At 28.4% G+C, this 17575-nt stretch overlaps 1 protein-coding gene across 1 annotated transcript in view; it reads right to left on the bottom strand.

Moving 5' to 3' along the window:
* LOC100164446 overlaps window positions 1-14214 on the bottom strand; it is an 87535-nt gene extending 73321 nt beyond the window's left edge. The window contains exon 1 of the mRNA XM_001951829.5: window positions 13525-14214. Coding sequence (XP_001951864.2) covers window positions 13525-13998 — 474 coding nt within the window. The 5' untranslated portion in view covers window positions 13999-14214. The remainder of the gene's footprint in view (window positions 1-13524) is intronic.
* Between the last annotated feature and the right edge of the window lie 3361 nt (window positions 14215-17575).

Here is a 17575-nt window from a genome sequence, read left to right as displayed (position 1 = left end):
GCTCTACCCCTTGGCCCTAAGTATAATAGTAAATAATAATAAACGTAATGGTAAAAAGTTTTAATTCCCTACGAATAATATTTTTTTGTATTGCAATAACATATTTAAAATCATTACATTTCGTTTAAATAACTAATATCGAAAAAAATACAACCAGAAATATCTATTTAAAAAATTGCATTTTTTTGAGGTTGCTGTAAGAACAAGTTATGAGAAACATTGTATTAGATTCTCATGTTTTGTCTCATACACAAATATTTTAACATAGGTACATGAATTAAAAAAAACTAAAACATTCGAAAAATTCAAATTTTTAAATAAGCACATGAACCAACATTGTACCCACGTCTATTAAATGTTAGTATGAATATAAATATTTGGTGAAAATTTCATGTCTATGGTTATTTATTTTTGAATTACTTCTCTTATTTGTCTCCCAAAGTACAAACTAGATCACATTTCCTACCAAAAACCTCCTTCAAATTTAAATATTAGAGCATTTTATAAAAAAACGCACAAATATAATTGTAAAACCAATACAATGTTGATTCTCAGAATCACTTAGAATCTAAAAATGTCTACCAAGTAGTTTTATTTTAGTGACAATATAAAATTTATTTAATATTATTTATTGATCTATTTAGAGTATTGCAAGTAAACTTAAATGTAAGATAAATCTTAATTTACTGTATTGTCTATACTAATTACTAGATACCAAAATAACGACTAACTAGGTAAATATTTTTTTATCAAATATATAAAAACGACATGCATGACATTGTTATTCAACGATATTGTTGTTACCATAAATTATTAAATATCTAAAGTATAATTTTTAAAGTAATAAAAAATTCTTATCAGTGAGTACCTAAAGAATGATAGATAACAAAATAATATATATTATAAAGTGTGACATATATTTTCAAATACCTAAAACATTATATATTATGATAAATAAATAAATAAACATGTACAATGTACAATGAAGAAAAACAACTAGGTATAGACTATTTAAAAATTGCAAATATTTGACACAGTTTTCTTCGCAGTTTCCTTTTAGTTATACTCTTATTGTGCCCACTGGTACAGATTGTATATGTATAATTAATAATAAAAAAATAATAAAATATTTGACAAAGTAATACAATTATAATCTTTAAAACTTGGTTTTAAATATCAAAATAATAATAATCAATACCTATCAAATTTGCATTGTTTAAATTAAATTAAATATATTTATATTTTCGTTGTTCATACCTCATTAATAGATACCATAAAACCAATAAAAATACTACTATAGATTTAAAATAAAATATTATATATGGTGTACTGTTAATTAAAAAATAATAAAAATCTACATACGTTCCATTTTTATTATTAGTCGCATTTATACATTATGTGTTTTGTAATGAGGGTTGCTGCTGGTGAAAAAGCAGTTTACGAAATTTCCCAGCAGAAATATTATTAGCGACAGCGGTGTGGCGAAAAAAGATCCCATAGCATCCTCATCTCTTCTTAACAGTTCTACAATCTCATAATCACAGTAACTTTCCAATTATATGCATAAGGGGTCGTCTTGATTAGTTCCATCAACATATAGGACCTTGGCCCAGCCTCCTCTCAATCCGAGATACTCACACACCACCTCCAAAATGCGTTTAATATATTACGCATTATAATATACTATATTATTATCTACCTATATATGTATTATATCATATAAAGTATATACTACCTACTCAATGTATAAATATTTCAAATTTATGTCTGTACAATTTGTTTTTGTCTAAGGCCTAATACCATTGGGAGTGTGCCGCTGCAGAGTAGGGACGAAAGGCGTTCGTTTTGTAAATAATGTAAATATCTGCAGACATTTTACGTGACGACCGGTCGAGTGGGTGGTGGGTGACGGTGACGCTACACAACACGAAGTGTTAGGATTAATTTTTACGATTGCCGTATGCGCCGGGGTCAAATTTATCAGCAGGCAGGCCCTCGGAATACTATCGTCGAATAATAATTTTGTTTCTGTTAGCTTTTGCTGCTACACTACTATAGCTGCTGCCACTACCGCCCTCGTTCAATCTCCCCGGAGACCCTAAGCTGTCATTTGTGAAGTTTACGTGCCTAGAGTCGAAGATTAGTTTACTCGTGTGTAGTACAAATATAACCCTCACGTCATATTCCTCTTTTTCTAACTTTCTTTTTTTTTATTTTATTGGAGCTGAAAATTTGAAAGGATCTGTTAATTGGCCCTTCCGATGGGTCCAGAGTTGATTAGCTATATTATCGAAAACTATAGAAAACCTTTGATGATACGTGTGCTAAATGTATATATGTATATTTCATTTTTTTTTAGATACATTATGAACATTATTCAAATGCAGGTACTTATACAAATTAGGTAGGTATATCATCAAAATATATATAATACCAGCTAAACTATAGAATACAACGGTTTTGTATACGGATGATATTTTAGAATTACAATAAGACTATCAAATAATACATTACCTAACTATGAGTTTAATACTAATATTACATACATAACAAATTCTAAATTAAAATGTTTAGTTACAAATCGTGACAATAATGGGCTTAATTATTATTATAATTATTTATCTTTTAAGCCGGGTTCATACTACACCGTGATGTGTAAAATAATCACAGTTACCACAGCTACCAAACGATACCGCATAGTTGAATATATTCAACTTTTGACCATGTGGTTAAATTTATGTGCGGAAAAGTGATAATAACTAAAAAAAAATGATTTTATGTTATTATCAGGTACAATATTCATATCATTGGAATAAACAAACAAACACAACACTATACACGTAACGGTGTAGTGTGAACCCCGCTTTTCTTTAAATTCTTGGCACGTTCAAACAAACTATAGGTACCTACCTACTTATTTTAAAACTATAGATAATATTTATTGATACTAAAATCTTTAAGTGAAACGGGAGGTCAAATAATGTTAACAGTTGTCAGTTTTAATAGAAAAAAAACTGGGAGGTCGTTCTGCAGTATAAATATCTAGTTTTTAAGTGTACCTCGTCATAGAGTACCACAACTAGATCCAATTTCATACTAGAAAACACCCTTAAAATTGATAATTGGAACAATTTTATTGTTACAAAAAGTGATGACACAAAAAAACCATTGGAAACCAATACATTCACCTCTAAGTTCAGAATCTAAAAGTAGACTACCTACGAAATTATAAATTAAAAGAATTAATTAAATTAACTGGAGATATTATACCTACATATATTACTACAATACTCAATAATATTCCTGTTGAATGAATACATTTAAATTTTTAGACGTTAAACTATTTTTCACCAAAGGCATTATTATATAACCATAGGTGCAAATCACAGGGTGGCTTACGGAGCTTAGCCCCCCCCCCCAAAAAAAAAAAAATACAGTTTTTTTAGTTGTATGGGATATAACTCCCCTATCACATTGATGTTAAAAATGTTAGCCTTCCTAGAAATTGTAATGGATTTGCGCCTATGGATATTACACTTTAATTACTTAAATAACTAACAATACCATAGATAAGTATAATATGATCGCAAGTGGGTCAACTCTCGTGGAATAGAGTATAGTTAACATATTTTATTATTATAATTTATTTTACACATAATACACCATTATTATTGAAGAAAAAAATGATTTACTACATTTTTGTAAAACTGTTTTTGCTGGAGTTTCTAGAAACTACAATTAAAATAGTTTAAACACTACCTACCCATATATAAAGTATACCTACTACCTAGGTAGTAGGTACACCAAGAGGAAATTCTGAATCGGCAAACGTTGCAAACGTTTGATAACGGAGAAATTCGGAACGTCCGTTTGCTAAACGAAGCTGCAAACATTGCAAACGCCATGATCCAGCGTTTGGGCTGTTGAGTTCTAGTAACCAGAACCGTGGTTGACTTTGTTTATACTTTTGCCGATCGTTATCACCATAGATAATAAAAGAATGGATAGGCCATACTATCTTATCACACGTGCATGAACGTTACAAGGGGTCTCATAATAAAATAATGATAAGACCCCTTGCTAGAGTGAGAAACACCATATAAAAACTGGCTGTCTCTCATCTACATTCCAGCACGCAAACCCCTCGTATATTAATATAGGAATGGCCTATCCATTATTTTATTATCTATGGTTATCACTATTCATTGTGTTACTATCACGACTTATCATTTACTTTTTATGTCATACACCACGACCGCTGTTAAGCAATTACCGCACTAAACCAAGCGCTCACAAATTTCTACCTTTTCAACGTTTCAAACGTTGGCGTTTGTTCTACAAAACGTTTTCCGCTACAGAATTTTCTCTAACATTAGTTATTATGAAATTTAATAGGTAACAAACTATTCAATATTACTAAGTCGTTAACACAGTAAAATAATTTGAAAATTAAAAATGTTATCATGGATCAATAACTGGTAATCTATTTACATAACTGCCCATTCCAGTTAGAAGTAATTAAAAAATGTAATACCAGTTAGTGAATACCAATATTATAGGAGTAGTAACTTCGCGAATAGCTAAATTGTATTAAATGTATAAATGTATAAGTTATAAAGGTACCTAAATAATATAGGTTACCTATAAAGGTAACCTAACCTGTAGGGTACATATAGTTAATCTTTTTTTGTTCTATAATATTAATTAATTATGTTAACGCAACATTCGTGGTTTCATTGGACAAAACTTGAGTAATACCGTACTTATGCGTACTGTGCGAACGAGCAGTTTGAACGATTTTCTCTTTAGTTTGGTACTGAAATTTTCGAAGCGTGTAAAGGCTTAAAGACCAAAGTAGAGCTATCTTGACACTATCAGCGTTCCGAGAAAGCCGGAAGGGACAGGCTTCCGATAAGAGGTTCCGGGATTTATGTCCGACCCTTTAGCGTGAATACATTAAAACCCACCCAATGCCTTCAGATTAATTGTCTAGTCTTACCGTGATACGTACATAATATTATATCGCATGCAAACACACTTCTTTTGCATTTTTTATATGGCAAAAACAGAAAAAAAATGGAATAACGATAGGCAATATATTATATATTTATTCAATAACATTTTAAAGAAACCGTACGCCCAAAAGTAATTTTTTTAAACCTAACATATAATATATTTTATAGTTTTATATACATTGTCTATAAATTGTACGTACCTATATCAAGTATATCTCAATAGTGAATACAAAACGTATATGGGAAGGGGAGGCTAGGCCAGTGAAATTTAAAGTTTAATAAGAAATTGAAACAAATGCCATACTATATGTGTATCCCTAAAATTACACTTATGGTGAAAATAATTCATATATACGCCATTGATATAGGTAGTAATAATAAGTTAATTGACAAAAATCAAATAATCAAATACCTAACCTTAAATATAGCAACGTTATAAATTATTACAAAAACTCTGTTTGTCAACCATTATGCATTAAGTTCGTGAAAATAAGTTTGGGTCGATGAACATGTGACGCATCACGCACCTACTGTCAAAACACGATTTCACAATAATACCGTTTTATTTGACGAAATAAGCAGAAGCAAACGCACATCGTATTGGTATTTAGTAATTTATCCTACACATACATAATTTACATATATATACATAATATAATATAATAACGTTATTCAAATGATGACTAGTGATAAATAATATTTAAAAATTATAAAAGAAACAATTTAAATTCTTATTTATTTTCATACTTAGGTACCTAAATTATTATTGATATGTAAACAAAAGTATGAATATTAATATTTATAAAATTGCCATATTTGAGTGGGAGTATTTATTTTTTTTAAAGCAATTTTAAGCTTAACAACTGGCTTTAAAATGAAAATAATTTTAAATTTAAACATACAGAAGCTTTTAACAGCAGTATAAGTATTAAATAAAGAAATTAGGAAATCCAAAAGTTTAAAGAATTTCATAATAAATATTATGTACTTAAAAACAATAAAAACATAAAATATTTTACAATGTGTTTTATTTTGTTTTAGTTAGTTATGTACTTTTGTCTGCTATCGTTATGGGTAGAAACAAGGAACGCTCTAAAAGTTTCAAGTATAACGACTTATTAGATAAGAGATTTCATATATAGGTATACATTATTTGTGACTATCAGGTAATATAAAAAATGTATTTTTAAATTATGTTGTAAGTAATTCAAAAAATAATAATCCTATAAAGACTTACAACATTTACCGATTATTTAATTGATTTGTATACCTATATAAAATTATATATTTTTCAACATATTGAAACATTACAAGGCTAAAAATAGCATTTTGGAAAATTGTTTTCATCAGCTTCATTGTTAAGCTATTTGGAGTTTGTATTAAATTAAGTTAAAATATTTCAAACATCGGTAAGTACATTCTTATACTTAGGTAGGTAGATGTATTATTCAGCAACTATACAGATGACCGGACAAAAACGTAAAATTTGTATACATATTACATAATATTATATACTTACTAAATTAGGTATTATTGTTGTTATATAACAGAATAAACAATATGAATGTTTAAAATAATTGAAAAGACTATTATCATATAAAAACTTATAAGCAAGCAATATAAGACATTAACATTAAGTCTTAGGAATTTAGGACAAATGTATGTATCTGTGTATATATTATATTATATTCCCAAGGGAAATACCGTAGAAAACTACAGCTAAATTATTGATCACTTTCTATCCCAATGTCGTATTTTAGTTAAATGATTTCTAAACAGAAAATTAAGGTAACATCATACAAATTTAGTCTCAAAAAATTGAGATGAGTATAATTTATTGTACAAATGTATAATTATTCTACTATAGAGATTAGAGAAAATATCTTAGGAGATTTATAAACTTAGGTTTTTTCGAATTATGATAAATCATCTTGATATGGACTAATAGATATAAATAATTCACATTGTTTTAATCACCATATTATATTATACTATAAATACACAAAGATGAGTATATAGTACACACACGTTCTCTCAGACTTCGAAAGCAAAGAAAACGAAGGAAAAATCACAAAAGTACCCTTAAGTGTGCCAAAATCCTGGCCTTTTTAATCGAAATCTTCGCCAAACTCATTTCGTAAACCCATTTCAGTTGAATTTCATTCAATTCATGAAAAGTTATCTGAGTTTGCAAAACTTTTTTTTAATCATCAAAAAAACGTCTTCCAATTTAATGTAATGGTTATAAGAATTGAGCCCATCAATTTAAATATATATGCATTGTAAATATGGACGAAACATTATATATTTAAGCTATTGAAAATAATAAGTTTAGGCATAATAATCGTAAGTGCCTGAAAATATGCTATTTAATAAAATAAACAAAATAATTTCAAATTAATTGCATCTATAGATATATCTAGGTACTTGGTTTAAAATATATTACTTAATATAAACTTATACTATACGAATTTTTTAATATTTCATTTAGGTCAGCAAAAAATTATAACCTAACCTAACCTATCAAAAAGTTTTATTATACTCTCTTTAAATAGGGAATTTGACACGGTGGTACCTACTTCAGAGAACATTATTTTTCAATAAACCTACTGAATAAAATATCAACTTTTAAACAAATATTAACCGTTTTAGGGTACATCAGACTTTTAAGCTTTCATAAATTATTATTAGCTACAAATGTAAAGAAATTCGCAGAAATTACTAACCCTATTCGGGCTGTTTCCGTACACACTTAATTTTATTAAATGTAAAAATCTACCTATATTATTACATTTTTAAACTAAAAACACGATAGTTCAAATACAAAAATGTATATATAATAGCTGCAGGTTATTAGTATAACATAAACATCGAGGTAAACATATTATCATAATAATGCGTATGAACTATGAATATTACTTAGGTACCTACATCATTTTTATTGAACTAGAATATCGAATTACGATTGATATTGCTCAATCGACTGATTATCGATTAGTGGCTAGTAGTAGTACCTACTGCTGACACTACGAACTATTGTAATAAAGGATTTACCAAAAACTTAAAAATATTATTATTATTCATTTACCTACAATAAAGTATTAAATAAATAGTTACATTTTGAAGTTTTTTTTACGATTATATTTTAATTTTTTTCTGCGGAAAAATTTGAATAGGTATCTACAAAAATATATAGGTATATAAAAAAACTAACTTAAATTAAATATATTACACAATACCTAAGTTACAATATTTTATAAATATTTTCTATTAATTATTACCTATTTTATATGAATAAAACCAAATCTAAGCTACATCAACATTTAAAAAAAGTGGTTTATTTTTCTATTTGAAAAATTGAATAAGTACAAATTTAGATGAAAAAATAGGTCAGGCTATTCTTATTGGATATACTTATATACTTCAGAAGTTTCAAGTAGGTACCTACGAATAATATTTTTTAAATAAACCATAAAACTAAAATCGTTTTCCTTCGTTTAATATCTAAATTTGTTCAAATTTACTGTACAACAGAGTGACACCCATTTACCCGTTCTTTCAATTTTCAATTTGATAAATTTTGTCGAAATTCGAAATTCAAATTTTTATAAAAAAAAATTGTGCTTATGTATTTTAAATATTTTTCAACTGCTAGTTAAGCAATATATAAAAGCTTTATATTAAATATCGAGTTAAATATTGACGCTTTTGGCCCAACAAATAAGATTTTATTGATATGCATTGAAAAAAAAACTAAATAAATTGAAATTTGAAATTGTCCGTTGATAGCTCAAAAAGAATTAAAATATTTTAAAAATTGTATGGTGTATAGAAAATGAAAATATAAACATTCAATGCAATTTTCATGTACCTACAGTTGTTAGTTTTTGAATTACAACAAAATAAGAAAATCGATATATGAGAAATCGAGTGAATATCTAATGTTGTAAAAATATGAACTTCAAATACTCATAAAAATTTAATTCGACTTGCTTGTAGACCTTTTTTTTTTTGATAAAAGTAGACAAAATTATGAGGAATCTTGTATTAAATTATCAAATCTTAAAATTAAAAAAAAATTTTAATGAATTTTTAACTCAAAATAATTTGCTAATTTTCGAGATTTTTACGTATTTAGTCAAGATTTGAACTTTAAAGGCTTATAAAAAAAAATTGTGGAGATATATTTTCAAATTTTGTTCCAACAGTATATTAGGAGTCTTGTATTGAATTTTCAAGCTTTTTTAACAAACAAATAAACTTTTATTCACATTCATAGAAAAAACAAAACTAAAACAATTTGAAACTGAAAATGTATTTAAACAGCTAAAAAACAGTCAAAATATTTTAAAAATGTTATGGTGTATAGATAATGCTAATATTAACATCCACTGAATATTTTATGTGTCTACGGTAATTTGTTTTAGAGTTACACAAGACACCTAAATCGTTATTGTCGAAAACTGACTTTACATAAAAATTCTAGTTTTTCCTTAATTTTTTTCCTTTCAAATACTACTGGAAATGTACCCCCTCCCCCCTACCGAATGCACCAACTAGATTCACTTTCCCATCGAACAAGATACTGAAGTTGAAAATCAGAGCATTATTTTGACTACTTATCGTGGTAAGTACACACACACACACAAAAACACATCATTGTAACTCCTCTCGGAATCTAAAATTAATAAGTAATCGATTAACGATTCCCTATTGTAGGAAAACCTAGTCATAAATGATCCGTCTTTTAGATGAAGCCTGTCAACAAAGATTCCGATGAAAAAATGAGTCACATAAATAGGTACAGATATTATTTTCATATTTTACAGTGCAGATGTCGCTACACCATCTGATAGCGAATCGACTATTCTATTATGAAAACGCAATTTATCCATTATTTTCATTCGTTGAGAATCAATAACTTCAACCTGTCTCATCGCTCAGTTAATATAAAAAACATTTTTGCCTCGCTTTTTGCAGATGGAACACGACTAAATTTTTCGAAAACGAAATAATATAACGTTGGGAGCTTATAACATTTATCGTCGTTTTCTAATATTTCAGACACAAAAAATTTGTGACAGTAAATGAATCAGAAAATACAATTAACAACTAACAATTTACGCATACCTAAATTAATAATATTAAACGATATAATATAATGTAATATGTGTATCATCTTTACAGACATAGGTACATGATACATAATTCATTATAATACTCATAATATTAATTATTTATATTTATCAGAAAACAAGTTCCAAAGATGGTCAAAAGTCTACACTGATATTAGTATTACAAGCTGAAGAAGAGAGCCATATAACATAAGCAGTAACTGAAATTTTCTTCATAGCCGCTCTGATTAACAGCTTCCTTTTCACAAACGACGTGGATTGTTCAATAGATGAAAAAAGCTGACAGACTGGTTTTCAAGATCCGTGTTTGAGGGACAAGCAATTAGACACTAATACGGCGAATTAACGGGTGAAAAAAAAATTCAATGATAATTTAATGCACATAATTCACAGTTATTACTTATTACAATTCTTAATCTTAACCAATTATTGCATTTGGTAATTTGGAATGAGTGAAAATAATTCAACGGAAATGTAACAGATTCATTGAGGCTAGTGTAGTTATTTTGTTGTTGGTTTTTATATTATACCTAGTGCAAAATATAATTTATTTATGCGAATCTAAATAATAATAAAAATTTAACATTTTTGTAACGAAAGTAGGAATGACAAGGTAAAAACCCGTAATAAACTATCATTGTCTGTATTTTTAATTATTTTGTTTTAGTAGCTATTAATATTGTTCTTTTGTTATAATAATAAAATATGCATTTTGGTACAATACAAAATAAAAATATCCAAGAAATGCATTAGGAACAAGAATGTAATATTTGGAATGGCGCCAGTGGTTGATAAATATTAAAAATAAAAGCGAATAAAAGAGTAGAACCAGACAAAACGTTAAGATTTCAACCGATTTCAACCGATAAAATTATGGCTTGTTGGTGACATTGACAATAATCGATGAAAATTATCACTTTAACAAGAAATTGTATATTAAACTTTGAAAATCTCTTTTTCGTGATCATAAATGACAAAAAATGTCTGAATAAAATGAACAAACAACATAAACCAAGACAACGGTTGTATTCATTAAACTTGGATTGATAATTTATTAAATTAATAAACTGCAGTTCGATTATTTATGTTTAGGTACTAGAAATGTATTTTATATTTTTACGTTACGTAAAAAAATATGATAATAGACTAAAAAACCTTCTAGTCTTATAATATAATAATGTAGTTCTCGAGGCGAATAAAATAGGTACAAATATCTTTTATACTAGCAAATACATTTTATCCAGAATACAATTTTAAAGTTGAACTATCGTAATAAAGAAATATTAACATAATTTAGTGACGTGTGTACTCGAATAGCCGAATGCGATTATAGTAGTTATAAGTACATATTAATCGGCGTTTTCATACAATACATTTCATGTATGTGTATATACTTTAAATTCTTCCTAACCTTTAAATGCTGATCATTAGTTCGAACTGGTTCAATAAATACATAGGTAAGTACTGAGTTTTGGAAAATAGAGAATTACCTAGATATAATTTAATTTTTAAATCGTATTTTATGTTAATTACTGGTAAATAAATATCTACACGTAAATAGGTACTTACATAACGACATTGCAGTTATTGTAAATTGTTTTTAATAGGTAATATCTACGTAATCTACACTTAAAGATAACAAATCAATTACCTATTTGTGTAGAAAGTATATTAGGTTATTTGTGTAACATAAATCTCGCATAAATAAAATATTTTAAACAGACAAAAATATATAAATGATTTTAAATCCTTAATATTAAATTTGGTATATTTAACGATTATAACTACCTATTGATATACCTAGGTAATTGGCATTAAAATTTTTTCACGAGAAATACCATTTTTCGTTTTCTATAATTACTTATATTATTTTTAACTCTTAAACAGAATATGTGAATTTTTGTAAACATTTAACAGTTCCTTATAGAAAAATTTCTATCATAAAAAATAAAAAAAATTGGCCACAAAGGGTTCCATACTCGGTTCCGTACCATTATCAGCTATAAACATGTCGGCAACACTGCTTATATTATAATATATTCTAAGATTTTTAGTATTTGTTGTTAAAGCGGCAACAGAAATACAAAATCTGTGAAAATTTCAACTTTTTAACTTTCATGGTTCATGAGATACAGCCTAGTGACAAACGGACGGACAGCGGAGCTTAAGTAATAGGGTTCCGTTTTACCGTACGGAACCCTAAAAACTAATTTAACGTCATATTATACATTAAGCTATTTAAATAAAGTAGGAACCTTAGCACCTCGCTTAGCACCTACCTAGTATAAATAATATAATGGTAATAGACAGTAATAGAGTTAAATATTTATATTTTTTAATTATCATAGGATCCTAGGAGGATTCAGAGCAGAAATATAAATACAACATTTTTATATTTATGTAGACTTCCAATGTCAAGCCAAATTTGTTTCGAATTGTTTTTCAATTGATATCTTACAAGTGCAAGAAGTGCAATATCATATTATATGAAAGCAGTGGGAGGAGTAGTTCAGAATATGTTTTCAAGTAGTACCTAAATGATTTTACTTTTTTCACTTTGTGTTAGTACCAAAGTATTTTAAACTTGTATAAACATATAAATTTATAGAAGTTGTCTAAAATCAAAAAATTATATTTTTATTTTCTGTATGTTTCTAAATAAAATGTAGATTGCAACATCACAAATTATGTAAGCCATTTATGAACATTTCTATAATAAAACAATATCTTAATATCTGTGTCATTTAAAGGAAGATATATCATTAACGTATTAAAAGCACAATACACATTTTTTTTTTAAAGACTGGTACAAACTCCAATTAATAGATAGGTAATATAAAAAAATTAAATGATTTAGCCTGCATTGTTAAAGGGTTTGTTACTGGAAGGAGAAAATATGTAGAATATTGAAGCAGATGTCTGCCATTGCTAATATTGGTAATAGGCGAGGTAATAGGTACCTACGTCAGTTCAATTCAAATTTTAAAATGAAGACACAATGTAAAATAATTTTTTAAATATTTCATTACCTATCAAAAAACTACAAGATCCTTATAAAATACAATTCATTTTTAGAAATTGAAATCTTATTTTATAAAAATGTTGTGTAACTAAATATGTTATAATATGCCCATAACACAGACAGTATTGGACCAGATAAACATTTTCCTATAACTATGCTAACTGGACATACTCTATAGTCTATATGACAATTAGAGGTGTATATTAAACACTGACTGTATTATAATAACTTGAGAATGATTTCAATCAATCTACATATCTACCTATCAATAACGTACAGGTGACATGTGACAAAATATATAACCTAATTAGGCAGCTAGCTAGGCCAATATGATATAATAGGTGACACCTACCTGAGTGGTGTATGGCTGAGAGCTGAGTCGAATGCCGTCTTGTAATAATTTGTCTTTAAGCAACAGCTTCAACTGAAGTTTAGGTATCCTGACTAGTTCAGCCTTTCCTTCCTCGTACTCATCATAATGTACCTGCTGAAGCTCTTGCGTACTACTGCCCGACGAGTGGCCAGGGCTGGGAGCGCATTGCTCTTTGGAGGTGGAGTACTTGCATTCCTCCTGTATAGCAGCGGACTCTTCAAGAGTGAAATAAACACTAGCTGCGCCCTCTTCACGCAGCGTGCGAACAGACTGCAGCAGCCGGTTGCGGTGCGATGGGTTGAACACGCCAATGGCGTCCATATCGGGATCGCCAACCTGCTTACAGATTTCCAGGTCGTCATACCCGTTGTCCAAGAAAGAATCGGCGTACTGGCCCAGGTGCAGGGACCGAAGCCACTCGACTACGATGTTGCTACCGTTTTTGGTGGTCATTGGACAGCGTCAACACGTACAACACTGCAGCCCGGACGGCGACCACAGACGGCTAACACGAACGGTTCAGGTCGACGCGCGCGCCGCATAACTTCGAGGTGACCATGAAAAATTAGAGAATTTCTATGTGAACTACGAAGAAGACGCGGAAGATTGACGACGGTGAACTTTACGCGGATTCTGTGCGGTTAACACTGCACTACTGCAGCCAAAGTGCGATAACAACGCGTGCGGCCTAATCTCATTCTACCGGAGGACATATTGACATTCTCGATGCAGTCGCTAGCCACACAGCCAGATGTCGCTACCATCGTCGAGTGGAATTGACACGCATTATTTTACATGGTTATGACCGCGGCCTCACAATACATTTTACATGTTTTCCTACAATTTAATTAGGCTTAGGTAAATAGTGATAGTTATTAGTTACATACTTACATAGTTACCTACTACATAGGTAGGTATTTTACGTTCTTACATTATCATTTATCGGTGAACCCCTAATGTTGGGTCATACCTACATAGTGGCTAGTTCACTAGTTACAAAGTTGTTTAAACTTAAGCTTCTAATATTATATTGTTTCAAGGACAGATGAAAAATATTAAAAACCATAGTCACAGTTTTTATAAGCATTTAAAGTTCAAATCTTAACAAAATGCGTAAAAAGCACGAAAATGAACAAATTATTTTGAGTTAAAAATCATACAATTTTTTCTTTTTAAATTTTAAGTTTTAAATTGTAATACAAGGTTCTTATAAGGTTATCTATCTTTATCAAAAAAAAAAAAATGTCTATAAGAAAGTCAAATTAAATTTGTATTCATTCGATATCTCATGTAGCGATTTTCTTATTTTGTTATAATTCAAAAATGAATAACCAATAACCGTAGACAATTACATCATATTATGTTTATTTTATCAATTCCTATACTTGATAACATTTGAAAACATTTTGACTAGTTTAGAGCTGCTTACGAATATTTTCAGTTTTTATTTCTATAAATGTCAAAAACATTTTATTTTTGAGGTCAAGAAGTGTGAAAAATCAATGCAAAGATCATGATTATTTGTTACAATAGTAGTCGAAAAATATTAAAAATACATAAGTACACAATTTTTTTTATAAGCATTTAAAGTTCAATTTTTGACAACATTTATCAAATTTTAAAATGATTTTGTAGTTAAAAATGAGACGTTACATAAGATGTTCAACTTTTATAGTTAAGGATTGAACACTTACAACAAAGTTCCACGTAAGTAGGTTAAGTATCCTGTAACCAAAACATCTCAAAAATATAAAAACACAGTTTTTTTACCTATTTAATATTTTATGTTCAAATTTGCAGGAAATTACATATTAAATAACCAAGAATAACGATTTTAGTTATTTTATTGTAATTTTATAATATTAATTCAACTAATCGGCTACCGTATTAATAATAACTAATAAGTAATAAAAATATAAATATAATATAAAATAACCACACTGACCAACCTTCTCCGCTCATAATCGTTTTTCGCAATGCCGTATAGCGTATACCTAACCTATATAGCTTTTAAACTTTAGAATCTATAATAATTTTATAAAATATTGCACATTAACTAAACAACAAATAGGTATAATATGTAGAGATGAGAGCTCAGTAAATTTACTTGGTAAATTTTACCGGTAACGTAAATATTACCGATAATTTTTTTAACCGGTAAATATTTTTTATAGTGACCACTTATTTCAATTGTTTTCATATGCACAACAATGGTATATAGTGACTTCCATATCTCCACAATGCATGATATAAAATATATACCTAACTAGTTATATAGGTAGGTACCTACTTATATTTATATCATGCACACATGAGGTCTTCCAGCAAATAATTATTACTAAGACAACTTTTTAACATCATCTCTGATTTACACTAAATAATATTTTTAGCTCAATATAACTAATATAAGTTGAGGATGCTAAGAACCTCCTGGCGCCCCCGTTTGCGCCAATGCATACTTATAATATATATAATATAATATTTGTAGTAAGGAATGGTACATTGGTTAAATGGTTAGCTTAGTGAATGTTATTGAGTTCGTATTAAATTTACTAAATAAAAAAATTATTTTACTGGATATTTATTATTGCACAGGTCAGCAAAAATAATTTTATTTTGCAAGTCATTGTGAGTAAAATTAAGTTTCTTTAGTTAGGTACCATATAACGTCGTATTATAATTTATAAGTATATTACAACTCAATTCTTATCTAAAGTCTCATTAGAATGTTTCTGCGAGTGAAAACTATTTACTAAATTAAAACTGTAACTGATACCTATATTTATACAGTAAGTCTTAAGAGCTATTTAATACTATTTGGTTAGAAAACTGTTTAAGATTGACAATGGGTTGGATTCGAATATATATATATAGGTATATATATTGTTATGTTATAAGTTATGACAGTAAATGCCCGAGATGCGTGCATTAAATGGTTAATAACGGAAATTGATTCTTGTTGATTTAAACTAAAATGTACCAAATATAAGACACAATATTGAATATAGTCAGTTGTAAGAGAATTCAGTAGGTTTAACGAAAGTTTTATAAGATTGCTTACCTACCTATTTGTTTAGGTAGATAGGTACTTATGTCATATAAGTTATTACATTGCAATCGCGATATTAAATGAACGCATAATGAATATACCATATTCATTTCCACAACAAATTACAAAATGTTATAATATTTGAACAATTATAATTAAGAGGATGTCAGCGAACTATTTGTTTGCTTCTTATGATCCACGCACCACGCGCAACATAGGAATTGTACGTTAAGCAGAACCAACCCTGTGTTATTAGGTACTTTTAATATTAAATAAATTCATCTATTATTAAACTTTAGGTTAAGAACATTGGTCCAACGTTACCTATTTTATGATATTTTTATTTTTATGTAAGTTATGAGCGAATAAATTATTACAATTTAAAAATACTTATAAATTGTATAAAAATTATAATATCGTAAAAAAACCAAAGTTGGGGCACAGCTAATGTTCTTAGCTTAAAATGTAATGATAGGTGAACTCACTTTAATATTAACAGGGTAATAACACAGGGTTGAGGGTTGGTTCTGTTAAACATAAATTTGCCATGTTGCGCGTGGGTCAGAGAGAAAAAACAAATGGTCCTCTTCAAATAATCGTTGAAATGTTCAAATGTGTATACCTAATATATTGTTTTCAACTAAAACTTGTAGTAGATACATTGTTTTTTCAACCGATGACAAAATATGTTATGTACCGCAGTTCCGTGAAACCGTATGAGGTTAAAACGTAACCATAATAAATTAAATAGTTGAAAATATTTAACTATTTACCCGTATGGCCGTATATGATTAGTTGGGGATTTGGGTTTATTAATGAGTAATGACTGATGAAATCGTTTTACCAAAATAATATTATTTTATTTTCTGAATAACAAGTAAATTCTTCACACGTATACCAATAGGCAATAAGTACATTGTGAATATTGTCATACAGTCTACACAAAACACGGTATTATTGTGCCTCAGTCTTTATTAAAGT

The sequence above is a fragment of the Acyrthosiphon pisum genome, chromosome A2, assembly GCF_005508785.2.
Source record: "Acyrthosiphon pisum isolate AL4f chromosome A2, pea_aphid_22Mar2018_4r6ur, whole genome shotgun sequence".
In the NCBI taxonomy this organism is placed as follows: domain Eukaryota; kingdom Metazoa; phylum Arthropoda; class Insecta; order Hemiptera; family Aphididae; genus Acyrthosiphon; species Acyrthosiphon pisum.
This window is presented reverse-complemented; position numbering and strand designations above follow the sequence as displayed.